At 41.7% G+C, this 27,079-nt stretch overlaps 1 protein-coding gene across 4 annotated transcripts in view; it reads left to right on the forward strand.

Annotated features, from left to right (window-relative positions):
- MTA1 (metastasis associated 1) overlaps nucleotides 1-27,079 on the forward strand; it is a 732,036-nt gene that overhangs the window by 231,584 nt on the left and 473,373 nt on the right. For all 4 annotated transcript variants that reach the window (XM_053697863.1, XM_053697862.1, XM_053697866.1 and 1 more), the window contains one exon: nucleotides 18,263-18,389. In XM_053697863.1, coding sequence (XP_053553838.1) covers nucleotides 18,268-18,389 — 122 coding nt within the window. In that variant the 5' untranslated portion in view covers nucleotides 18,263-18,267. The remainder of the gene's footprint in view (nucleotides 1-18,262; nucleotides 18,390-27,079) is intronic.

Consider the following 27,079-nt stretch of genomic DNA (forward strand, 5'->3'; position numbering starts at 1 on the left):
TTCAAGCCGCTTTCAAGGTATTGCAGTGATGCCTCGCATCACTGCAATACCTTTTTTGGCACACCGATGCAGAGAGGGCCACTCTGTGGCCCTCTCTGCATCGGCCAGCGATGGTGCCGATCGTTGGTGGGAGCCATTTCAGGGAGGCGGGTGGGTGGCCCATCGCTGGGGAACTTGCAACTGGCCAGCAGATATGTCAGGTGCACGCAGGTGCGCGCGCGCGGGAGGTGAGGGGCGGGTGCGCGCGCACCCGCGATCTAGCACAGAAACATTAAACATTTGAAAGTGCTGGGCAGTGGGAGAGAGGGTGGTGGGTGGCAGAGGAGGAGGGGGGTTACTATCAAAAAGCGATCTGGGAGGGGAAGGGTATGGAGGGGAGCAGCTACACTACAGAAAAAGTGAGGGTTTTTTATTAAATTACATTTTATTGCAAAGTGGGTACTGGCAGCTATCTGCCAGTACCCAAAATGGTGGGGAATAGTTAGTGGGGGGAGGGTTAGAGAGCTCTTTGGTGGGGATCAGGGAGTTTGGGGGCTAAGGGGGGATCCTACACAGCACAATATGATTTTTAAAAATAAAAAATAAAATAAAAAAAACACTTTTATTTTAGTACTGACAGACTTTCTGCCAGTACTTAAGATGGGTGGGACAATTGTGGGATGGGGGAGGGAAGAGAGCTGTTTGGGAGGGATCAGGGGGTGTGATGTGTCAGGTGGGAGGCTGATCTCTACATTAAAGCTAAAATTAACCCTGTAAGCTCCCTACAAGCTACCTAATTAACCCCGTCACTGCTGGGCGTAATACAAGTGTGGTGCGCAGCGGCATTTAGCGGCCTTCTAATTACCAAAAAGTAATGCCAAAGCCATATATGTCTGCTATTTCTTAACAAAGGGGATCCCAGAGAAATATTTACAACCATGTGTGCTATAATTGCACAAGCTGTTTGTAAATAATTTCAGTGAGAAACCCAAAGTTAGTGAAAAAGTGAACAATTTTTTTTATTTGATCGCATTTGGCGGTGAAATGGTGGCATGAAATATATCAAAATGGGCCTAGATCAATACTTTGGGTTGTCTACTACACTACCCTAAAGCTAAAATTAACTCTAGAAGCTCCCTACATGCTCCCTAATTAACCCTTTCACTGCTGGGCATAATACACGTGTGGTGCGCAGTGGCATTTAGCGGCCTTCTAATTACCAAAAAGCAACGCCAAAGCCATATATGTCTGCTATCTCTGAACAAAGGGGATCCCAGAGAAACATTTAAAACCATTTGTTCCATAATTGCACAAATTGTTTGTAAATAATTTCAGTGAAACCTAAAGTTTGTGAAATAATTTGTGAAAAAGTGAACAATATTTTTTATTTGATCGCATTTGGCGGTGAAATGGTGGCATGAAATATACCAAAATTGGCCTAGATCAATACTTTGGGATGTCTTCTAAAAAAAAAATATATACATGTCAAGGGATATTCAGGGATTCCTAAAAGATATCAGTGTTCCAATGTAACTAGCGCTAATTTTGAAAAAAAAAGTGGTTTGGAAATAGCAAAGTGCTACTTATATTTATGGCCCTATCACTTGCAAAAAAAACAAAGAACATGTAAACATTGGGTATTTCTAAACTCAGGACAAAATTTAGAAACTATTTAGCATGGGTGTTTTTTTGTTTTTTTTTGTTTTTTGTTTTCAAAAACAAACTTTATTGAAAGTAATAAACAGATACAGAGCACAGGTGTGATTGTAGATTATCACATTCCTTGCACAAACAAGTGTAGTGACATAACATCATCTGACATAGAAAGCACAGTTATATGGAATCAGAATATACTAATCTCTTAAAGCCAAGGACTCTTTTCAAAGTCCCTCTCATATAGTCAATCTTGTAAAATGTCCATATCAGATCATAATGCTCCAATCAACAGAATAGCAATTCAATTATACATTTACAGGGTTCAGCTATGATATAACTAAATTATGAGATGATTAGATCGATAGATAAATAAATAGGTACATGAGTACATATGTTCCTAAGCAACGTACCAGTGTGCCAGCCAAGATTTGTGAATGGTTACCTTGATTTCTAGCATTCCTCATTTATATCTAATATATCTGTGTTGTAGGAGAGTCAAGTCTAGTCTGGTTGGCCCTGCGACTTAGATCAAAGTTCCCCATAACGTCCTCTAGCGGTCGCCTTTTCCACTTGCCCTAGAGGTCAGTTCATCTGGAATTCAAATATTCCTCCCATAGAAAACAGATGGAGGAATATTCATCCAGTCGGTTAGTGTGTCCATAGTGGTATTTTTCCAACTGTAAGTTGTGTGTTATTGTGTCTTTCCATTCTGCAATTGTTGGAAGCGTCCTCTTTTTCCAGTTAAGAGGGATCAGTTTTTTAGCTGAGTTGATCATTAAGGTCAATAATGTAAGCCTAAGCTTACATTTAATTTTGGGGAAATGATTAAAGAGAAAAATCCATATGTTATAGGGTAGGGGGATTTGCAATGCTCGCTCTACTTCCTTACTTATGGATTCCCAGTATTTCTTCGCTATTGGGCACTGCCACCATAGATGGAACTGAGTTCCATCTTCCTGGCAGCCTCTCCAGCACAACGCTGTGGTGCTGGGAAATAGTTGGTGTAATCGTACTGGGGTATAATACCATCTACACATTAGTTTCATATTCATTTCTAGTGTGGCTATGGAGGAGGAAGACTTACTCATGTGAGAAAAGATGGCTAACCAGGTTTGCGCAGGTAAGGTATCTTCTGCCTCTTTTTCCCATTTGGTCACATAGGTAGGCATGGTGTGAGAGTATGAGGCAACTATTTGCTTATGTGCTAGGGAAAGAAAACCCTTGTTAGGTAGTGGCGCTATGCATAGATTTTTAAAGGGAGTGAGAGCTCGTTGTAGTTGTGATTTAATAGGGTGTGTTGACAGAAAATGATGGATTTGTGAGTATGCTAGCCAATTTTGAAAGATATCTCCACAACTCGAAATAATTTCAGATTGTGTCTTAAAGGGACAGTATACTGTAAAATAGTTTTTCCCTTAATGGGTTTACAATTGCTTTTTTTACCAACTGCAGAGTAAAAAATGTATGAAAATTAGCTTTTTAAGGCTTATTTGTGTATATTAAAGCTCTGATTTTGTGTTTTGAAGCCACAGCCTAATAAAATAGGTTGAGCTTGTAGGTATAATCAGATCTCATTACTGTATCACATTGTGCACATATACCTGCTTCTTTATCTTATATCTGTCCTTAAAACAATCACCAATACTTTGAGAGAACAATGGAAAATCAACATTGTATTACCTTATCTCTGCTTTATCACACTGTGAGTGTAATTTCTTCTGCTGGCTGTGTTTACATAGCTTATCTATAGCTGGTACGCGCGGCCACAAACTTTCAGAATAGGTGGGGATACCACATGCTAAATTAACAATTTCAAATGCCAATATAAGGGTAAAGGAGCTACTTGTAAACAATTTAATACACTCCAGCAGGTAAAGTGGATCATTGGGAACAAATTAAAGGGGAGAAGTAAACCGTCCCTTTAATTTTCTTTTCTACAAAGAAATTGTGGGCTGGAAGGGTTTCATTAATCTCTTCCCTGTTTTGGCCGTGTAACCTTAGATGTATTGGGCATGCAGGATTCCCTATCATTGGTGTTAAGGGTGAATACACTGTTGAAATATGTTTGTTTCTTTATGATATTGTCCCAAGTCTTGTAGGTTTCTCTTGTAATGGTCGGTGTCGTGGGAAACAGTGTTCTATGAGTAGGTGGGAGCCAACACTGTCCACCTAAGGTGGTGTCATTAGATAAATGGTGTTCCAATTGGACCCATTCTTTACTGGTGGCATGTTTGCACCAATCCACTATCCTAGTTAGAAAAGTTGCAGATCTATAGTGTAGTATGTTTGGGGCACCAAGTCCTCCTAGCTCTTTAGGGCGATACAGTGTGGCCGTGGCAATACAAGGGCGTTTATGCGACCATATAAAGGAATTTAACATTTTTTGTAGATTAAATATTATTCTATCTGGAAGGGGTATTGGCAAGGTCTGTAGAAGATATAATATTTTAGGCAAGATTATCATTTTGATTGCATTAAGTCTGCCAAGCCAGGATAAAATTTTATCTCCCCAGTTTCTGAGTAGCGAGGTAATATGTGTTGTAAGGGCTTTATAGTTCAAAGTTTGTGTATCTTGTGTGCTTGGGGATAGGTAGACCCCTAGATATTTGATCGCTTTTTCCTGTATTCTGAAATTAAATCTCTGTTGTATAGTTTTTATAGTTGTGGGTTCTAAATGTACACCCAGCAATTCAGATTTTGTAATGTTAATTCGGAGATTTGAGTAATGTCCGTATGTGTGTAGTAGTTGCATAAAAGCAGGGATGGATGAATCAGGGTTTGTAAGGGTTACGAATAGATCATCCGCATAGAGTGTTATTTTATATTCAGTTTGCCCTATGTTGTGTCCTGTAATATTGACATCATTTCTTACATAGGAGGCCAGGATCTCCATTGAAAGTACAAAAAGCAGTGGCGAGAGTGGGCAGCCTTGCCTAGTCCCATTTGAGATTTGAAATGTTTCTGAAACAGTGTCATTTAATTTAATTCTAGCTTGTGGCTTATTATATAGTGCAAAGATCTTCCCTATTAGGTCATTATCGAAGCCAAACCTGAATAAGGTCTGTTTTAGGAAAGGCCAATCCAACCTGTCAAAGGCCTTCTCCGCATCCATCGATATGAATGCGGAGGGTACCTGTTGTCTATATGCATATTCCATTAAGGTTAGCATTTTAGTGGTGTTATCCCTGGTTTCACGTGTGGGTATAAAACCAGCTTGGTTTACATGTACTATAGAGGGGAGAAGTGTGTTGATTCAGGTCGCTATAACTTTGGCGTACAATTTGATATCTGTATGGAGCAGAGAGATTGGCCTAAAGTTTGCCGGTGTATTTGGTGGCTTGCCTGGCTTGGGAATTATGGAAATCTGCGCTTCTAACATTGAGGGGGGGAATGGATTATTTCCAGAGACTTCATTAAAGAGAGAAGTAAGAATCGGGGTTAGGATTGGGGAGAAAGTTTTATAATATTTGGCTGAAAAGCCATCTGGGCCTGGACTTTTCCCGTTGGGCATTCAGGTAATTGCAGTCTTTAATTCTTGTGTGGAGATTGGTAATTTGAGATCTTTTAATTAGTCTTGTGTGATTTTGGGGATTTGGCAAGTCGCAGTATATGTGGCGAGATTCGTGAGGTGGTCCTCAGATGGTTGAGTGTTAGTAATGTTATATAGATTAGAGTAGTAGTCCTGAAAAGTTTGGAGAATGTCCTTGGTCGTGACTGCTGTTTTTTGGTGATGAGGGCGTTGGATCTCATAAATGTATGATTTAAATAGTTTCTTTTTTAATGCACGGGCCAGAAGTTTACCTGTTCTATTGCTTTCATAATGAAATAAACTATTTGTTTTTTTGCGAAGCGTGTCATATTCTATATCTAAAAACTTATCTAGAGCCGTGCGTGCTGAATTATACGCTTGCGTTATTGTGGGATCAGTCGGATTTAGTTTAAGTGCATGATCTAATCTTGAGAAGGTCTCAGACAATTCTTTATATTGTGATCTGGTGTATTGTTGCGCTCGCGCTTTCATTTTTATTAATTCTCCTCGGATAACACATTTATGTGCTTCCCATAGTTCATAATTATCTGTTATGGAGTTAGTGTTGAATGTGAAATATTCTGTTATAAGTGTAGAGAGGGTATCTACACGTTTTGGATCGTTCAGGAGAGTTTCATCTCATTTCCAAATATATTGTCCATTCGGCACCTCAGGTCATGAGAATTTTAATTTGCTGAATGATCAGTCCATGAGGTGGGTGAGATTTCACACTTGTGGATGTTTGGGAGACGAGACCTTTCTGGTTAGTGAATATGTAATCAAGTCTACTGTATGTCTTGTTAGGGTGGGAGAAAAAAGTATAGTCTCTCTTGTCATGGTGTAGCAAGCGCCAAATGTCGTATAAGTTGAGATCTCTTAAGTTTTTCCATAAGTATGTGGCAGTCTTTTTTGACACTGTAATTTTGGGGTTTGAGCTGTCCTTCGCGGGTTGTAGTGGGAAATTGAAGTCTCCAGCTAAATAAATAGGTCCTACTGCTAAGTCTAGTATTCTCTTAAATGCATTGCGGAAAAAGGGGATCTGATCGCTATTTGGAGCATATATGTTCACAAGGGTTATTGGGCGGCCATATAATAGCCCTGTTAATCCCAGAAATCTACCGTCTCTATCCCGGTCTGCGCGTGTTAACGTAAAGGGAAGGTCTTTTTTAATTAGTATACTAACTCCTGCTTTCTTGTTAGGACCTGAGCTATGGTAGTGTTGAGTATATGTTTTCCCATAATATTTAGGTTCTTTTTTATGTTGAAAGTGCGTCTCCTGTAGGAGTACAATATCTGCCTGTCGCTTCACTAGGTCAAGCATCGCTTTAGAGCGTTTGGCTGGGGAATTTAGGCCTTTGGCGTTTTGTGTCACTAGGGTCAAGTGATGCATACGGTTATGTTTGTGTCATTTCTACCTACTTGTGTTCTAAGACAGTTGGGAATGCGGCTGGGCACCTGGTACATTTTCTTAAGGGTATCATGCTGCTGAAACCTTGTCCTGTAATAGAAAATTACAGTATAAACAGTAAGCATTAACATATTATAACTGATAAAATAGGATACATTTTCTGTTCTTAAATTATAATACAAGCCTCTCGTCCTAATATAGGGAATATTGAGAGTAAACAATTGGGGATGTTAGTTGCTAGTCCTAGAAGTATTTCTTTTAGAAAATCATCGTTTCCGGTAAGCTAAGGTGCTAGGTAGAGTATACTATTGGTATTATCAGCACCATTTATCATTGGTAAATTCAAGGTAAAGGTAAAGGGTTTGGCACATGAATCTCAGACTTATATATATATAGTTACAAAGCCTGCCAGTAGGGTACAAATTCAAACCTGCAGATGTAATTTCCTATAACGTAAAATATTCTAAGGGTTTTAATCTAGCTATTATAGTAAAAATTCAATCTCTAGCTACTAATAACATTTGTCAGCAGTCAACCTGCTGTACAATCATAAGTTCAAGTTAGGGATAGAGTCACATAACCTAGGATCGTTCCACAGAGATGGCTTGGTTGGGTGCATTTGACCTCTCAGGTGAGGTGGCAACAGCTTTCCCTTTTTTTGAGGTAACAGTATGCCAAGGTGGTGCTCCTCCGCCCGGCCTTTTTGTGGAAGATGGCTTGGAGCTAGTCGCTAGTGTTGGTTCCACAGGATCAAGTCCTAAAGTTGAACAGAAATCAGGTATGTCCTCTGGGGTTCTGCATATCAGTCTGGTGGTGTTCCTGATGATCCAGATTTGTGCAGGGAAGCCCCATCTATAGGGGATTTTTTTGTTCCTCAAAGTGGTCGTCAGTGGTGAAAATTATTTTCGCTTTTGGAGGGTTTCGTAGGATAAGTCCTGGTAGAATTGAATAACAGTCCCTCTGAATCTTATTGGTTGGTTCTTTCGGGATTGGTTGAGGATCATTTCTTTTTCTAAAAAGTTTTTGAACCTAATAATGATATCCCTAGGTGGGGCATTTTCTGGAGGCTTCGGGCGGAGAGCTCTGTGTGCCCTCACCCACTTTATATCTGTGGTATGTGATGTTTCTTTTACGTGTTGGAACAGGGCCGGCAGATAGACTGGGAAATCACGCGGCAAGACATCTTCGGGCACACCTCTGATTCTTAAGTTTTTCCTTCTACTACGGTTCTCCAGATCCTCCAGCTTCTCCTGGAGACCGTTGATAACTTCTTGTTGTGTTGAGACTTGTTCTGTCAGGGTAGAGACTTCTTCTTTAAGCTGTTCATGATTGTTCTCTAATGATTCCATCTGGAACCCCAAAGCATGGATATCTTGTGACATTACCGCTAGTTCCTCCCTTATACATGTGCGTACTATGTCCGCTATGTCTTGTTTAGACGGTAAATTATTAAGTATGGAAGCAGGGAGTTGTGATTCTGAAGTCGGTGACATCCTGTTGAGTGGTGTATTTAAGTTTGGAGATCGTGCCCCCTGACTAGCTTCTGTTTGTGAATGCTCTGCTGGATCAGCAGTGTGTAGAAAGGAGGTCATAGTTAGTGTTTTAATAGGAGTTGGCTTGGTTGTCTTCTCTGCTCTGACAGTTCGCCTGGCTGCCATCTTGTGTGCGCAGATTTAAAAGCTATACCACTGGTATGAGATCTAACTTTGTCGGTATTATGGATCTCTGCAGGTTTATAGGGGATCATACAGTTCAATAACTCATAGCAGTGTGAGCAATTAGCTTACTTCCCTGTTAAGTATATTGCTGTATAGCTTATATCATTTAGTTGGTTATTAGAAATAAACAGGTCAACAGAATATTATCTCTCCTTTTTTGCTTTTTCCTGCAGTCTAGCTGTGCCCCAAATGTGCCTGACTGTTCCGGTATCTATTTTTCACCATGCAATGTCCCTTCGGTTTAACTAGACAGTCAGGAGAATATCCCATATGTGATAGTTTTGCGATTCACTTGCCTGTGAGCGTGGTCTCATCTTGTTCCGCTATCTCCACCATTTATCCAGTGTGCACTGAAGTTCAGTTAGAGTCGGTTGCTGTATGAGTGTTACTGCTCTAAGTTCAGCAATATTGCGCCCTGTGTCATATCTCCACCACTGCTTCTGCCTGCTAAATGGTAACGGCTTCTTTGCTTCCCTTCCGGTGGTTGTTGTGGCGCAGTTGTTTTAGTCGCGCAGTGTAAATGCATATGAATGCCTGTAAAAGTGGCTCCACTGATCTCTCTGCAAAGTGTGTGGTCTCCTTCGAATCAGCGGAGATTCAGTTTTCCATGTCTACCATTCTGTAGTTCTGTTAGAGGGTGATCCCCCGGATTTATTGCAGGATAGTGGGCATAGTTAACGGAGCTCCGGTTTTACACTGCTCTCATGGCAGCTTCCGGCTCGGCCCCCCTAGCATGGGTGTTTTTTGGTGGTTGTAGATGTGTAAAAGATTTTGGGGGTCAAAGTTAGAAAAAGTGTTTTTTTTCCCATTTTTTCCTCATATTTTTTTATAATTTTTTTAATAGTAAATTATAAGATATAATTAAAATAATGGTATCTTTAGAAAATCCATTTAATGGCGAGAAAAACGGTATATAATATGTGTGGGTACAGTAAATGAGTAAGAGGGAAATTACAGCTAAACACAAACACCGCAGAAATGTAAAAATAGCCCTGGTCCTTAAAGGGACAATAAACCCAACATTTTTCTTTCATGATTCAAGTAGAGAATACAATTTTAAACAACTTTCCAATTTACTTCTATTTTCTAATTTGCTTAATTGTTTTAGATATCCTTTGTTTAAGAAATAACAGTGCACATGGGTGAGCCAATTGCATGAGGCATCTATGTGCAGCTACCAATCTAGATATGCTTTTCAGCAAAGGATATCAAGAGAATTAAGCAAAATAGATAAAAGAAGTAAATTAGAAAGTTGTTTAAAATTGCATGCTCTTTCTAAATCATGAAAGAAAACATGTGGGTTTCATGGCCCTTTAAGGGAAAGAAATTGAAAAAATGGCCTTGTCCTTAAGGGGTTAAAGGGTTAAATTTCAGGTCTTTTATTTCTATTCCTCAAGATTGCTAATGTTCCAGATATTTATAGATTTATTTAGGCTTTGGCTAGAATTAAATCTGTAGTTAAAAGGACAGTATACACCAATTTTAGCCACTACTATAAAGAATAATATGCACAGATACTGATCTAATCCAGTATAAAACTGTTTAAAAACTTACTTAGAAGCTCCCAGTTTAGCTCTGTTAAAAAGGTTGCTGGAACACCCACTGCAAGTGGGGGGGAAAAGCAGACAACCCCCCCCTCCTTTGCATATGAGAAGACCCTTTACACAAACAGGAGCAAGATCGAATAGGTATACATCAGTATTCTTCTAAAACGTTGGGGCTTGGTTAGTAGTCTGAAAATCAGAGCAAGGTTATTTAAAACTAAGCAAAATTATACATTTAAAAAAAACAAAACAAACCTGTATGTGCTATATAAATGGATTATCTACACAACATTTAAGCAAAGAAACATCTAGTGTATGTTCCTTTTAACCCCTTAGTGACAAGACCATTTCTCTTGTAAGGTGTATCCAGTCCACGGGTTCATCCATTACTTGTGCGATATTCTCCTTCCCAACAGGAAGTTGCAAGAGGACACCCACAGCAGAGCTGTCTATATAGCTCCTCCCCTAACTGCCACCCCCAGTCATTCTCTTGCAACTCTCGACAAGAAAGGAAGTATCAAGAGATATGTGGTGACTTAGTGTAGTTTTACCTTCAATCAAGAGTTTATTTTTAAACGGTATCGGCGTTATACTGTTTTACTCTCAGGCAGAAATTAGAAGAATTCTGCCTGGAGGTTGATGATCTTAGCGGTTTGTAACTAAGGTCCTTTGCTGTTCTCACACATAACTGAAGAATATGGGAAAACTTCAGTTGGGGGAACGGTCTGCAGATTACCTGCTTTGAGGTATGTTCAGTATTTTTATTTCTAGAGAGATGAATAAGTTCTAGAAAATGCTGACAGAGCCTTGTGTTTTTGAGGTAAGCCTGATGCAGTGATTTAACAGCAACTGGGATCATGCTTACAAAACAGGGCAATACTCATGTTAATATTCATATTACTTAGTGACAAAACGTTTACATGATTTCATAAATAGGACGTTTTTCTCTTGTAAGGTGTATCCAGTCCACGGATCATCCATTACTTGTGGGATATTCTCCTTCCCAACAGGAAGCTGCAAGAGGATCACCCACAGCAGAGCTGTCTATATAGCTCCTCCCCTAACTGCCACCTCCAGTCATTCTCTTGCAGCTCTCGACAAGGAGGAACAGGGACAAGGCTTCTATTCAAATCTGTTTCTGGTTCCGAAAAAAGAGGGAACCTTCAGACCAATCTTAGATCTCAAGATCCTAAACAAATTTCTCAGGGTCCCATCATTCAAGATGGAGACCATTCGTAACATCCTACCTATGATCCAGGAGGGTCAATACATGACTACAGTGGATTTAAAGGATGCTTATCTTCACATTCCGATACACAAAGGTCATCATCGGTTTCTCAGGTTTGCCTTCCTGGACAGGCATTACCAGTTTGTAGCTCTTCCCTTTGGGTTAGCTACAGTTCCAAGAATCTTTACGAAGGTTCTGGGGTCACTTCTGGCGGTCCTAAGGCTGCGGGGCATAGCAGTGGCCCCTTATTTAGACGACATTCTGATTCAGGCGTCAAATTTCCAAATTTCCAAATGTCATACGGACATAGTTCTGGCATTTCTGAGGTCCCACGGGTGGAAAGTGAACGAAGAGAAGAGTTCTCTATCCCCTCTCACAAGAGTTTCCTTTTTGGGAACTCTGATAGATTCTGTAGAAATGAGGATTTACCTGACAGAGACCAGGTTATCAAAACTTCTAAATTCTTGCTGTGTTCTTTATTCTACTTCTCGCCCTTCGGTGGCTCAGTGTATGGAAGTAATCGGCTTAATGGTAGCGGCAATGGACATAGTGCCGTTTGCCCTCCTACATCTCAGACCGCTGCAACTCTGCATGCTCAGTCAGTGGAATGGGAATTACACAGATTTGTCTCCTCTACTAAATCTGGATCAAGAGACCAGGGATTCTCTTCTCTGGTGGCTATCTCGGGTCCATCTGTCCAAAGGTATGACCTTTCGCAGGCCAGATTGGACAATAGTAACAACAGATGCCAGCCTTCTAGGCTGGGGGGCAGTCTGGAACTCCCTGAAGGCTCAGGGATTGTGGACTCAGGAGGAGACCCTCCTCCCAATAAACATTCTGGAACTAAGAGCGATATTCAATGCTCTTCAAGCTTGGCCTCAGCTAGCGACAATGAGGTTCATCAGATTTCAGTCGGACAACATCACGACTGTGACTTACATCAACCATCAAGGGGGAACAAGGAGTTCCCTAGCGATGTTGGAAGTTTCAAAGATAATTCGTTGGGCAGAGATTCACTCTTGCCACCTATCAGCTATCCATATCCCAGGTGTAGAGAACTGGGAGGCGGATTTTCTAAGTCGACAGACTTTTCATCCGGGGGAGTGGGAACAACATCCGGAGGTGTTTGCACAATTGGTTCAACGTTGGGGCGAACCAGAACTGGATCTCATGGCGTCTCGCCAGAGCGCCAAACTTCCTTGTTACGGATCCAGGTCCAGGGATCCCAAGGCAACGCTGATAGATGCTCTAGCAGCGCCTTGGTCCTTCAACCTGGCTTATGTGTTTCCACTGTTTCCTCTGCTCCCTCGTCTGATTGCCAAAATCAAGCAGGAGAGAGCATCGGTGATTTTGATAGCACCTGCGTGGCCACGCAGGACTTGGTATGCAGATCTGGTGGACATGTCATCCCTTCCACCATGGACTCTGCCTCTGAGACAGGACCTTCTACTTCAGGGTCCTTTCAACCATCCAAATCTAATTTCTCTGAGACTGACTGCCTGGAGATTGAACGCTTGATTTTATCAAAGCGTGGCTTCTCAGAGTCAGTCATTGATACCTTAATTCAGGCACAAAAGCCTGTCACCAGGAAAATCTATCATAAGATATGGCGTAAATATCTTTATTTCTGTGAATCCAAGGGTTACTCATGGAGTAAAGTCAGGATTCCCAGGATATTATCTTTTCTCCAAGAAGGATTGGAAAAGGGATTGTCAGCTAGTTCCTTAAAGGGACAGATTTCTGCTCTGTCTATTCTTTTACACAAGCGTCTGGCGGATGTTCCAGACGTTCAGGCGTTTTGTCAGGCTTTAGTTAGAATCAAGCCTGTGTTTAAACCAGTTGCTCCGCCATTGAGTTTAAATTTGGTTCTTAAAGTTCTCCAAGGGGTTCCGTTTGAACCTCTTCATTCCATAGATATCAAGCTTTTATCTTGGAAAGTTCTGTTTTTGGTTGCTATTTCCTTGGCTCGTAGAGTTTCCGAGTTATCTGCCTTACAGTGTGATTCCCCTTATCTGATCTTCCATGCAGATAAGGTAGTTTTGCGTACCAAATTTGGGTTTCTTCCTAAGGTGGTATCTAATAAGAATATCAATCGGGAGATTGTTGTTCCGTCACTGTGTCCTAATCCTTCAAAGAAGGAACGTCTATTACACAATCTTGACGTGGTTCGTGCTTTAAAGTTTTATTTACAAGCTATTAAGGATTTTCGTCAAACATCTGCATTGTTTGTTGTCTACTCTGGACAGAGGAGAGGCCAAAAGGTTTCGGCATCTTCTCTTTCTTTTTGTCTGAGAAGCATAATCCGTTTAGCTTATGAGACTGCTGGCCAGCAGCCTCCTCAAAGAATTACAGCTGATTCCACTAGAGCGGTAGCTTCCACATGGGCTTTTAAAAATGAGCCCTCTGTTGAACAGATTTGCAAGGCGGCGACTTGGTCTTCGCTTCATACTTTTTCTGAATTCTACAAATTTGATACTTTTGCTTCCTTGGAGGCTATTTTTGGGAGAAAGGTCTTGCAGGCAGTGGTGCCTTCCGTTTAAGTTCCTGCCTTGTCCCTCCCTTCATCCGTGTCCTAAAGCTTTGGTATTGGTATCCCACAAGTAATGGATGAACCCGTGGACTGGATACACCTTACAAGAGAAAACAAAATTTATGCTTACCTGATAAATTTCTTTCTCTTGTGGTGTATCCAGTCCACGGCCCGGCCTGTCACTTTAAGGCAGGTGCTTTTTATTTTTAAACTACAGTCACCACTGCACCCTATAGTTTCTCCTTTTTCTTGCTTGTCTTCGGTCGAATGACTGGGGGTGGCAGTTAGGGGAGGAGCTATATAGACAGCTCTGCTGTGGGTGTCCTCTTGTTACTTCCTGTTGGGAAGGAGAATATCCCACAAGTAATGGATGAACCCGTGGACTGGATACACCACAAGAGAGAGAAATTTATCAGGTAAGCATAAATTTTGTTTTTTCAATTTTCTTAACGTTCCGGACCAGGGCTATTTTTACATTTCTGCTGTGTTTGTGTTTAGCTGTAAATTTTCCTCTTAGTCATTTACTGTACCCACACATATTATATAATGTTTTTCTCACCATTAAATGGACTTTCTAAAGATACCATTATTTTCATCATAATATGATGGAAAAAAAACACTTTTTCTAACTTTGACCCCCAAAATCTGTTACACATCTACAACCACCAAAAGATACCCATGGTAAATAGTTTCTAAATGTTGTCCTGAGTTTAGAAATACCCAATATTTACATGTTCTTTGCTTTTTTTTTTTTTTTTTGCAAGTTATAGGGCAATGAGTACAAGTAGCACTTTGCTATTTCCAAACCATTTTTTTCTCCAAATTAGCGATATTTACATTGTAACATTGATATCTATCACGAATCCCTGAATAACCCGTCACGTGTGTGTGTGTGTATATATATATATATATATATATATATATATATATATATATATATATATATATATATATATATATATTTATTTTTTTTGTAGACAAATCAAAGTATTGATCTAGACCCATTTTGGTATATTTCATGCCACCATTTCACCGCCAAGTGCGGTCAAATAAAAAAAAATTGTTCACTTTTTCACAAACTGTAGGTCTCTTTAGATCTCAGGCTTATTGTGAGAGGCCTTTTGATCTTGGAACCAAAGTTTCTCCATTCCCATTGGGTTTGGAGGTTGGATGACCTCTTGGCGTCGGGGATACCAAATGGATAGCGATTTTCGTCTTGGTATCTTCTGGATGCCTAATTTTTGTGGCTAGTCCCAGGCACCTCTCTACTTGTCCCCTTCTTGGGTGGTTAGGTCATCTGTGTTTGGAAGTTTGGATATGTCCCTTTTACTTCCTCCTTTTAGTATGTTGCACGCTCTTCTATGGGAGCGCAGGGGTTTGGGTCTCTTCCCTTTTTGTTTTTTACCCGGTCTTCTCCCCTGGTCGACTTGTCTGCCAGGAGTTGTGTGGCTCCCACTGTGTGTTCCTGTGTGGTACAGGATTTCTGGGAGCCTTATCCTGTAAGGGTCCTTTGGAGATATTATCATCTTCTCATCTTACGGACTGGTTGGGTCCAGTTTCACCTTTGGGTGCTGGTTGCCCTCTTCCTAGACCTGTTAAGATGTCTCCTTGGCCTCTTTTTGCTCTGTGTATCTTTCGAGAGTCCAATGTCCAGGGACATGGGAGTGCACTACAGGGAGCTAGAACATCGACCGGTTCTGAGGGTCTGGCTTTTGGCCATGTCTCTTGTATGAGATTTCGAAGTCCGAATCTAAATCAGTCCTAGGTGAAACCAGCTGCAGCTATTTGCACCTTGATTGTGTGTTTGCAAGCTGTTTTAAAATCGGTTTCAAGCCTTGGGCTTCTGCAGCTTCTGCTTGTCCCTTCAGGGACGATTTGGTATCTGTCTGAGGGCTAGTTTTGCTGTCTCTCAGGCGAGATCTTATGGTTGTTGTCAGCGACAGCTATTGCACCTTAATGTGAGCTTGCGGTTGTTGTTTTCAACTGAGCTGTAGGTATCTTATCAATGGTTTTTACCATTTCTTTCTCTTTCGCCATGCCTTTGGCTGGGAAAGCGGTTCCTTTACGTTTACCCTACTTTAGGAGGTCTTGCAGTGTTGCAGTTTCCATGAGGCCTCAGCTATTTCTCTTCTCTTTTTCTAGGGGTACTGCCCTCATTTGCGTGCAAGAGGTCATGGGGCTTGGTTCTGGTGCTGGGACGCTGTAGTTCAGTGTCGTATCTCCCTTGTTTGGGAGTGGTCCTTCTTGGGAAGGGAGCGGTGTAGAGGTTCTGGATCCCAAGCACGCTGTCTTCTGTCCTGACAAGCTAATTCCAATATTGGTCAGAATTGTTCTTCCGTGGGCCCCTTCCTTTTTTCTTCTGAGGTGTGGTTTGGAGAATGTTGTATTCTTTGTATTTGGACTTGCCAACTTATTGGACTAGGTCCGTTACCTCGGAAGGGGGGTCAGGGATCTGGTTTTTCTGAGTCTTGACCGTGTGCTTCCAGTTGATGTAGGTCTAAGTGGCCTGAGGGTTATCTCCCTGCCTAATAGCTGGAGGTTTGAAGTTGAATCCTGCTTTGGCAGCTCTCTATGCTCGTTCCTGCCTTGGTGTGTGTGTGTGTGTGTGTGGGGGGGGGGTCACGGTGTCGTCCCTCCACTGGTTGCATATGCTGCTGGTGTTGGATGTTCTTCTAAGGTCTGGTTTCCTAGATGAGTTGTTGGGCATTTTTTCGGCGTTTTCTGTGGGATGGTCTCCCATGTTGGCTTAGGGTCAGCTTTGCTGTCTTGAGGCTGAAGTTTGCGAGTTTCTGTTCAGAGGTGGCTATGTGTTTTCACTAGATGGCCTTTTTCTCTGCTGGTTTAATCATCCTTGTCTGCAGGTTCTGAGTTTTCTTCGGTTTATATATGTTTCCTGACTTTGACTAGTTTAGCTACTGTGTCTAGAATGGGGTACAGTGGGAAGCTTGTGCCTTCCTTGTAGCACCATGAGGCGTATGGTGGTGTGTCAGGGATTCGAGGATAAACCTGTTTTTTTTTTTTTTTTTTTCCCCCCCCCATGATCACTCTTTCTAGGTGTAGTGTTGATCCCTGGTCCTTGTCCTTCTAGGGAGTTCTTGTCTTTAGCAACTTTGGGTTTGCCTTAGTTGTTTCGAGGTTTCTTTCCTTTGTTGGTGGTCCTTTAGATATCTTATGGGTCCTCTGTTTTCCCCCTCAGGGGTAGGTGAAGATTCTTTTTTTCGGGTCGAGGGTTAGTTCTGTGTGGTCTGAACGCCCGCAGGACTTGGCTCCTTGGGGGCTTTTTGTGCTCAATGAATCTAGGGATCTGAGTGGTCTGTCTAGCTCGGCCTTGTAGGTTATTTAACTGATGGGCAGTCACTGGGTCCTTTCAGGTTTTTAACCCCTTCTTCTTATTACTGTTTTTTTTTTGTAGGGTGCTGGGTTTTATTCAGACTGTGGTGCCCTTCGAAGGGGCCGCCTTCTGTACCTGCCCTTTTGATTGCATTCAGTGTCCTCTATAGCTTGGGTATTGTTTTCTCAAAAGTAATGAATGCAGCTGTGGACACTTCCCGTTTAAGAAGAAAAACTTAAATTATGCTTGCCTGATCATTTTCTTTTCTTCTGACGGGAAGAGTCCACAGCTCCCCGCCCGTGTTTTATCTATGAGGCGGCAGTATTTAGTTTTTTGTTCTTCTGGCACCTTTTTTCACCCTGATATTTCTCCTACTGTTCCTTTTTCCCTTGGCAGAATGACTGGGGGGGTGAGAGAAGTGGGGGGAGGTATTTTAAGCCTTTGGCTGGGGTGTCTTTGCCTCCTCTTGGTGGCCAGGTTCTGAATTCCCAAAAGTAATGAATGCAGCTGTGGACACTCCCCGTCAGAAGAAAAGAAAATTATCAGGTAAGCATAATTTTTTTTTTTTCCCATGCTATCTTTTCGCTAATTTCTTTTCATACTTCATTTGCTTGGCTATACGTTAGACTGAGCTACCTGCTAGGTGGGAGGGGTTCTATAGAGCTCTTGGGGTTTGGGAATCTTCGCCTCCTAGTGGCAGGGAAGCGTAATAATTCAGGAGTAATTATTTTTTTATTGGGGACTTTCACCACCATGAAATAAATTTATTTATCGGGTAAGCATAAATTTATAAAAAAAAAAAAGTCCCCCCCCATATTTTGCTTAATGTGAGGGTAGGCACATAGCTAATTTTCTACCTTTTCAAAAGTGTTGGCTGTACTTTTTGCAACATGTTGGGAAGAAGCCTACATGGAAGGTATATAGAGTTAGACAAATAGTCTGACCATTTGAGATTAGCAATGGCTTCCAAAGTTGAATTGCTGCTGATATTACTCCTCTCACTTATGTGGTATATTGATGTAAAAAAAAATGCAAAAATGTTATACCTATCTGACAAGTGGTGTATTTTGCACTATATTATAATGATAAGGGGGGGTCATGCAAAATTTTCAATGCAAAAAAGGGTCCCATGTGAAAAAAATGTTTTAATAAGATCTGATCTGTATGAATCATGAAAGAAAAATGTTTGGGTTTCATGTAAAGTTGATTAGGCCCATGCACATTGTATGTAATAGTGTATCATCATATGTGTGTTAGATGTTCACTCCAACTCACAATAAAGGTTTTCAAATAATTTGGAACCTGTTCACTTTTTATAATTTTGCCTCTCATCCCTTAGGGGAAATGGAAGAAGAAATGGAAAATCCTGAGATGGTGGACTTACCTGAAAAGCTGAAGCATCAGTTGAGGCACAGAGAACTGTTTCTATCACGGCAGCTTGAATCCTTACCAGCCACACACATTAGGTGAGTTCTGTGTATCTTTAGTCAAGCCACAGTCTTGTCTAAGCAAGAGCTTCTATTTTGTTTTTAACATTTTCTTCTATGCTAACAAATGATTAAAATGTAGGAGCCACATGTGTGTATTTATACTATAATCGCGTTTGTAACGCGTCCGTCAGTGTTGCCAGTTGCGCACGCATCCTCAAAAGAATGTTGGCTGTGCGTGCAGCCAAAAGAATCCAGTCCACCTGGATGAAGCGAAAGCGTAGGCAAACCCGAAGCCTAAAAAAAAACAAAAAAAAAAACAAAAAAAAAACAAAAAAAAAACACGTAACCGCTCTTACAAAGTATAACAAAAAAAACTTAACTGCCTGCACAAAGTATTAACAAACACTGAAACCGCCATCCCCCACATCGCAAAATAATAAAGTAATTAAGCCCTAATCCGCAAAAAAACATAATTAAAATGTCAACCCCTTAACTGCCAACCCCCCACATCGCAATAAATCTAATTAACCTATTAACCCCATAACCGACAAACCCCCACATCGCAAAAACATAATTAACTCCTAAACCGCCAACCCCACAGATCGCAATAAACCTAATTAACTTATTAACCCCTAAACCCCCAAACTCCCACATTACAATAAACCTAATTAACCTTTTAGCTCCTAAACTGCCAACCCCTCACAACGCAAATAACTAATTTAATTGCTAAGCCCCCTAACCTAACGCCACCGAAATTAACCCCAATACTAAGTTACACTTAAATAAAACCTAACATTAAATTACAACAAATAATCTAAAATTACAAAAAATAAAAAAACTCTAAAATTACCGAAAAAAAATAAAATTATCAAAAATAAAAAAAATTAAACCTAATCCCTATGAAAATAAGACACTTTTGTAGGGCATTTCCCTAAGTTAAACAGCTCTTTTACATTTAAAAATTACTAAACCCCCCCCCCCCAAATAAAAAAAAAAATAACACTAAAAAAACCTAAACTACCCATTGCCCCTAAAGGGACATTTGTAAGGGCAATCGGCTCTTTTCCAGCCCATTAAATCCCTTATCTTAAAAATAACCCCCCCCCAAAAAAAAATAATAAAAATAAAAAAAATAATAATAAAATAAAAAAATCCTAACACTAAGCCCCAAATAGGTACTCGCCATTCCTGAAGTCCGGCGGAGAAGGTCTTCTTCCAGGCGGCTCCACCATCTTCTGTCTTCATCTGGAGCGGAGATGCAGAGCTGGCTTCCCCGATGCGTGGATCCTCAGCGGCGTGGAGGCTCCTCTTCATGCGATCGCCCGTCGCACACTGAAGATTGAATGCAAGGTACCCCATAGCTGTACACTGTCAGCGATCCACATTCCGGGTGTGGACAACTGGGAAGCGGATTTCCTCTGCAGACAATCCTTTCACCCGGGGGGAATGGTCTCTACACCCAAGGTGTTTGCAGAGATATGCAGCGAATATCAATACCAAGCTACCCAGGTACGGGTTGAGGGATCTTCAAGAGGAGCTATTAGATGCCCTAGCAGTGCCTTGGAGGTTCAAACGCATATATTTTTCCTCCATTACCGTTTCCTTCTCGTGTGGTGGCACACATCAAGCAGAAGCGTGCATCAGTGATTCTGAGTGCTCCATTGTGACCGTGAAGGATGTGGTTCGCGGATCTGGTGGGGATGCTATCATCTCCGCCGTGGAAGTTACCTTGTCGCAGGGACCTGCTGATACAAGGTCCATTTGTACATCAAAAACTAGATTCTTTGAGGCTGACTGCGTGGAGATTGAAAAGCCAAGAGAGTTTTTTCTAAAAGTGTTATCGATACTTTGATTCAAGCTAGTAAACCAGTTACTCGTCGTATCTACCATAAAGTGTGGAGGACCTACTTATACTGGTGTGAAGAGCGTGGGTTTTCCTTGCACATGGTTAAGGTTGCCAGAATTTTATCTTTTCTCCAGGATGGACTGGAGAAGGGTCTATCTGATAGTTCCTTGAAGGGACAGATATCGGCCCTGTCGGTTTTACTGCACAAGAGATTGGCTAAGCTCCCGGATATGCAGTTCTTTGTCACAACTCTGACTAGGATCAGACCTGTGTTTAGATCTGGGGCTCCGCCTTGGAGCCTCAATTTTGTTCTTTGTGTTTTGCAACAGGCTCCGTTTGATCCTATGCATGCTGTTGACATTAAATTGTTATCTTGGAAAGTTATTTTTTCGTTGGCATTAGCCTCTGCGCGTGTCTGAGATGTCTGCTTTGCAATGTGATCCCCCTTATCTTGTTTTCTATGATAAGGCGGTTTTACGTACCCAATTGGGTTTCTTTCCTAAGGTAGTGTCGGATCGCAACATCAATCAAGAGATTGTTGTTCCTTCATTTTAACCTAATCCTCCTTCAGCAATGGAACGTTTGCTTCACAATCTGGATGTGCTTTAAAGTTTTATCTTCAGGCTACTAAGGAGTTCAGGCAATTTTCCTATCTGTTTGTTGTCTACTCAGGGAAGCGTAAGGGGCAGAAGGCTACTACGACTTCCCTATCTTTCTGGTTGAGGACTGTCATCCGCTTAGCTTACGAGACAACGGGACATCAGCCTTATGAGAGGATAACGGCTCATTCCACTAGAGCAGTGGCTTCCTTCTGGGCTTTTAAGAATGAAGCCTCCTATGGATCAGATTTGTAAGGCGGCTACCTGGTCGTCCTTGTACACCTTTTATATATTTTTCAAGTTTGATGTTTTTGCTTCGGTTGAAGCAGCTTTTGGGAGAAAAGTTTTACAGGAGGGAACAAAGAAAGACACGGACCCTATTCTGAGGACACCACAGTCCTCAGAATAGGGTCCGTGTCTTTCTTTGTTCCCTCCTGTTATTCAGTGTCCTCTGGAGCTTGGGTATAGTTTTTCCCAACAGTAAGGTATGAAGTCGTGGACTCTCCCTGCCTTATGGAAGGAAAACATAATTTATGCTTACCAGATATATTCCTTTTCCTTCCTGCCAAGGAGAGGCCACAACCCCACCCGTAAGTTATGTTTTGATGGGCTGATCCCTTTTTTATATTTTTGTTCTGTCACAGTTATACCCTGTTTATCCTACTTTTACTTGTTCTCTCAGCAGAATGACTGGGGGATAGGGGAAATGGGAGGGATATTTAAACCTTTGGCTGGGGTGTCTTTGCCTCCTCCTGGTGGCCAGGTGTTGTATTTCCCAACAGTAAGGAATGAACTGGAATGAATGGACTCTCCCTGCCAGGAATGAAAGGAATTTATCTGGTAAGCATAAATTATGTTTTCTTCTGTTAAGTGTGATCAGTCCACGGGTCATCATTACTTGTGGGATATTAACTGCTCCCCTACAGGAAGTGCAAGAGGATTCACCCAGCAGAGTTGCTATATAGCTCCTCCCCTCTACGTCACCTCCAGTCATTCTCTTGCACCCAACGACTAGATAGGATGTGTGAGAGGACTATGGTGATATATTTAGTTTTTATATCTTCAATCAAAAGTTTGTTATTTTATAATAGCACCGGAGTGTGTTATTCCTTCTCTGGTAGAATTTGAAGAAGAATCTACCTGAGTTTTTCTATGATTTTAGCCGGAGTAGTTAAGATCATATTGCTGTTTCTCGGCCATCTGAGGAGTGAGGTAAACTTCAGATCAGGGGACAGCAGGCAGATTAATCTGCAAAGAGGTATGTAGCAGTTTATTATTTTCTGACATGGAATTGATGAGAAAATCCTGCCATACCGTTATAATGTAAACTCAGCCTTGAATGCAGTAGATGTAGCTGATATCAGGCTGTCATGTATGTATATTTTACACTTCAGTTTTCTGGGAAATGGTACTTCTCTGGCTTTTAAACTGTATACATAGACTTAACCTATTTTGCAGGGACTTGCAATAGGTTTTAAATGACAATTAATTATTGAGGTAAAACGTTTTTTTGCTGGCATGTAAAAACGTTTTTTTCTCTGAGGTACTGGGTGAAAAAATGTTTTGGGCACTTTTTTTTTCCACTTGGCAATAGTTTTGATTTAAATTAGAGCAGTTCACTGATCCCTCTCACTGTTATGTGTGTGGGGGAGGGGCGATTTTTGGCGCTTTTTCTAAGCATCAGAAAAACTCAGTCAGAGGTTCATTTTCTTCCTGCATGATCCGGTTCATCTCTACAGAGTTCAGGGATCTCCAAAGCCTTTTTTGAGGGAAGTAATCATTACAGCAGAGCTGTGCTGATTGTATTGACTGTGATATAAAAAACGTTTATTTGTGTATTTTTTTCTGCTGCCTGGGTTAGTTATCATTTGCTGAGGGGAACAATCCTTTGCTAAAACTGTATATTCTGACAAAGATTGATGCTATAACTTAATTATTTTATCTGTTATAATATTTTTCTGTGCTTCTTAAAGGCACAGTTCGTTTTCATATTATTTGTAAATTACTTTGAAAAGTATTTCCAAGTTGCTGTTTATTTGCTAGTGTGTTAAACATGTCTGATTCAGAGGAATATCTCTGTGCTATATGTGTTAATGCCAAAGTGGAGCCCAATAGAAATTTATGTACTAAATGTATTGATGCTACTTTAAAAAACAGTCAATCTGTACAAATTGAACATATTTCACCAAACAACGAGGGGAGAGTTATGCCGACTAACTCGCCTCACGTGTCAGTACCTGCATCTCCCGCTCAGGAGGTGCGTGATATTGTAGCGCCGAGTGCATCTGGGCGGCCATTACAAATCACATTACAAGATATGGCTACTGTTATGACTGAAGTTTTGGCTAAACTACCAGAACTAAGAGGTAAACGTGATCACTCTGGGATGAGAACAGAGTGCGCTGATAATGCAAGGGCCATGTCTGATACTGCGTCACAATTTGCTGAACGTGAAGACGGAGAGCTTCATTCTGTGGGTGACGGTTCTGATCCAAATAAACTGGACTCAGACATTTCAAATTTTAAATTTAAGCTTGAGAACCTCCGTGTGTTACTAGGGGAGGTATTAGCGGCTCTGAATGATTGTAACACAGTTGCAATCCCAGAAAAAATGTGTAGGTTGGATAAATATTTTGCGGTACCGACGAGTACTGACGTTTTTCCTATACCTAAGAGACTTACTGACATTGTTACTAAGGAGTGGGATAGACCCGGTGTGCCTTTCTCACCCCCTCCTATATTCAGAAAAATGTTTCCAATAGACGCCGCCACACGGGACTTATGGCAAATGGTCCCTAAGGTGGAGGGAGCAGTTTCTACTTTAGCTAAGCGTACCACTATCCCAGTGGAGGATAGCTGTGCTTTTTCAGATCCAATGGATAAAAAATTAGAGGGTTACCTTAAGAAAATGTTTGTTCAACAAGGGTTTATATTGCAACCTCTTGCATGTATTGCGCCTGTCACGGCTGCAGCAGCATTTTGGTTTGAGTCTCTGGAAGAGACACTTCAATCATCCACACTAGATGACATCACACACAAACTTAAATTCCTTAAGTTGGCTAATTCATTTATTTCAGATGCCGTAGTACATTTAACTAAACTTGCGGCTAAAAATTCAGGATTCGCCATTCAGGCACGCAGAGCTCTGTGGCTGAAATCCTGGTCAGCTGATGTTACGTCTAAATCTAAATTGCTTAATATTCCTTTCAAAGGGCAGACCTTATTCGGGCCCGGCTTGAAAGAGATTATTGCTGACATTACAGGAGGTAAAGGTCATGCCCTGCCTCAGGACAAGGCCAAAGCCAAGGCTAGACAGTCCAATTTTCGTTCCTTTCGTAATTTCAAAGCAGGAGCAGCATCAACTTCCTCTGCACCAAAACAGGAAGGAGCTGTTGCTCGCTACAGACAAGGCTGGAAACCTAACCAGTCCTGGAACAGGGGCAAACAGGCCAGAAAACCTGCTGCTTGCCCCTAAGACAGCATGAATTGAGGGCCCCCGATCCGGGACCGGATCTAGAGGGGGGCAGACTTTCCCTCTTCGCCCAGGCTTGGGCAAGAGATGTTCAGGATCCCTGGGCGTTAGAGATCATATCTCAGGGATACCTTCTGGACTTCAAATCCTCTCCCCCAAGAGGGAGATTTCATCTGTCAAGGTTGTCAACAAACCTAACAAAGAAGGAAGCGTTTCTACGCTGCGTACAAGATCTTTTATTAATGGGAGTGATCCATCCAGTTCCGCGGTTGGAACAAGGACAAGGGTTTTACTCAAATCTGTTTGTAGTTCCCAAAAAAGAGGGAACCTTCAGGCCAATCTTGGATTTAAAGATCCTAAACAAATTCCTAAGAGTTCCATCGTTCAAGATGGAAACTATTCGAACAATTTTGCCCATGATCCAAGAGGGTCAGTACATGACCACAGTGGATTTAAAGGATGCTTACCTTCACATACCGATTCACAAAAGTCATTACCGGTATCTAAGGTTTGCCTTTTTAGACAGGCATTACCAGTTTGTAGCTCTTCCATTCGGACTGGCTACGGCTCCAAGAATCTTCACAAAGGTTCTGGGCACTCTTCTGGCGGTACTAAGACCGCGAGGAATTTCAGTAGCTCCGTACTTAGACGACATACTGATACAAGCTTCAAGCTTTCAAACTGCCAAATCTCATACAGAGATAGTACTGGCATTTCTAAGGTCGCATGGATGGAAAGTGAACGAAGAGAAAAGTTCTCTCTTTCCACTCACAAGAGTTCCCTTCCTGGGGACTCTGATAGATTCTGTAGAAATGAAGATTTACCTGACAGAGGACAGGTTAACAAAACTTCAAAATGCATGCCGTGTCCTTCATTCCACTCTAAATCTGAATCAAGAGACCAGAAATTCTCTTCTATGGTGGCTTTATCGGCCACATCTGTCCAGGGGAATGCCATTCAGCAGGCCAGACTGGTCAATTGTAACAACAGACGCCAGCCTACTAGGTTGGGGCGCTGTCTGGAATTCTCTGAAGGCTCAGGGACTATGGAATCAGGAGGAGATTCTTCTTCCAATAAACATTCTGGAATTGAGAGCAGTCCTCAATGCTCTTCTGGCTTGGCCCCAGTTAACAACTCGGGGGTTCATCAGGTTCCAGTCGGACAACATCACGACTGTAGCTTATATCAACCATCAGGGAGGGACAAGAAGCTCCCTAGCAATGATGGAAGGATCGAAGATAATTCGCTGGGCAGAGTCTCACTCTTGCCACCTGTCTGCAATCCACATCCCGGGAGTGGAGAACTGGGAGGCGGATTTCTTAAGTCGTCAGACTTTTCATCCGGGGGAGTGGGAACTTCATCCAGAGGTCTTTGCCCAAATACTTCGACGTTGGGGCAAACCAGAGATAGATCTCATGGCGTCTCGACAGAACGCCAAGCTTCCGCGCTACGGGTCCAGATCCAAGGATCCGGGAGCGGTCCTGATAGATGCCTTGACAGCACCATGGACCTTCAGGATGGCTTATGTGTTTCCACCTTTCCCGATGCTTCCTCGATTGATTGCCAGAATCAAACAGGAGAAAGCATCAGTGATTCTAATAGCGCCTGCATGGCCACGCAGGACTTGGTATACAGATCTGGTGGACATGTCATTCTGTCCACCTTGGTCGTTACCTCTGAGACAGGACCTTCTGATTCAGGGTCCTTTCAAACATCAAAATCTAACTTCTCTGAAGCTGACTGCTTGGAAATTGAACGCTTGATCTTATCAAAGCGTGGTTTTTCTGAGTCAGTTATTGATACCTTAATACAGGCTAGGAAGCCTGTTACCAGAAAGATTTACCATAAAATATGGCGTAAATACCTATATTGGTGCGAATCCAAAGGTTACTCTTGGAGTAAGGTTAGGATTCCTAGGATATTGTCTTTTCTACAAGAAGGTTTAGAAAAGGGGTTATCCGCTAGTTCCTTAAAGGGACAGATCTCAGCTCTGTCCATTCTGTTACACAAGCGTCTGTCAGAAGTTCCAGACGTTCAGGCTTTTTGTCAGGCTTTGGCCAGGATTAAACCTGTGTTTAAAGCTGTGGCTCCACCATGGAGTTTAAACCTTGTTCTTAACGTTTTACAGGGTGTTCCGTTTGAACCCCTTCATTCCATTGATATAAAGTTGTTATCTTGGAAAGTTCTATTTTTAATGGCTATTTCCTCGGCTCGAAGAGTCTCTGAGTTATCAGCCTTACATTGTGATTCTCCTTATTTGATTTTTCACTCGGATAAGGTAGTTCTGCGTACTAAACCTGGGTTCTTACCTAAGGTAGTCACTAACAGGAATATCAATCAGGAGATTGTTGTTCCATCCTTGTGCCCAAATCCTTCTTCGAGGAAGGAACGTCTTTTGCACAATCTGGATGTAGTTCGTGCCCTTAAATTTTATTTACAGGCAACTAAAGATTTTCGACAAACGTCTTCCCTGTTTGTCGTTTACTCTGGTCAGAGGAGAGGTCAAAAAGCTTCTGCTACCTCTCTCTCTTTTTGGCTTCGTAGCATAATTCGTTTAGCTTATGAGACTGCTGGACAGCAGCCTCCTGAAAGAATTACAGCTCATTCCACTAGAGCTGTGGCTTCCACTTGGGCCTTTAAGAATGAGGCCTCTGTTGAACAGATTTGCAAGGCTGCAACTTGGTCTTCGCTTCATACTTTTTCCAAATTTTACAAATTTGACACTTTTGCTTCCTCGGAGGCTATTTTTGGGAGAAAGGTTCTTCAGGCAGTGGTTCCTTCTGTATAAAGAGCCTGCCTATCCCTCCCG

The sequence above is a fragment of the Bombina bombina genome, chromosome 1 (genome assembly GCF_027579735.1).
Source record: "Bombina bombina isolate aBomBom1 chromosome 1, aBomBom1.pri, whole genome shotgun sequence".
NCBI lineage: Eukaryota > Metazoa > Chordata > Amphibia > Anura > Bombinatoridae > Bombina > Bombina bombina.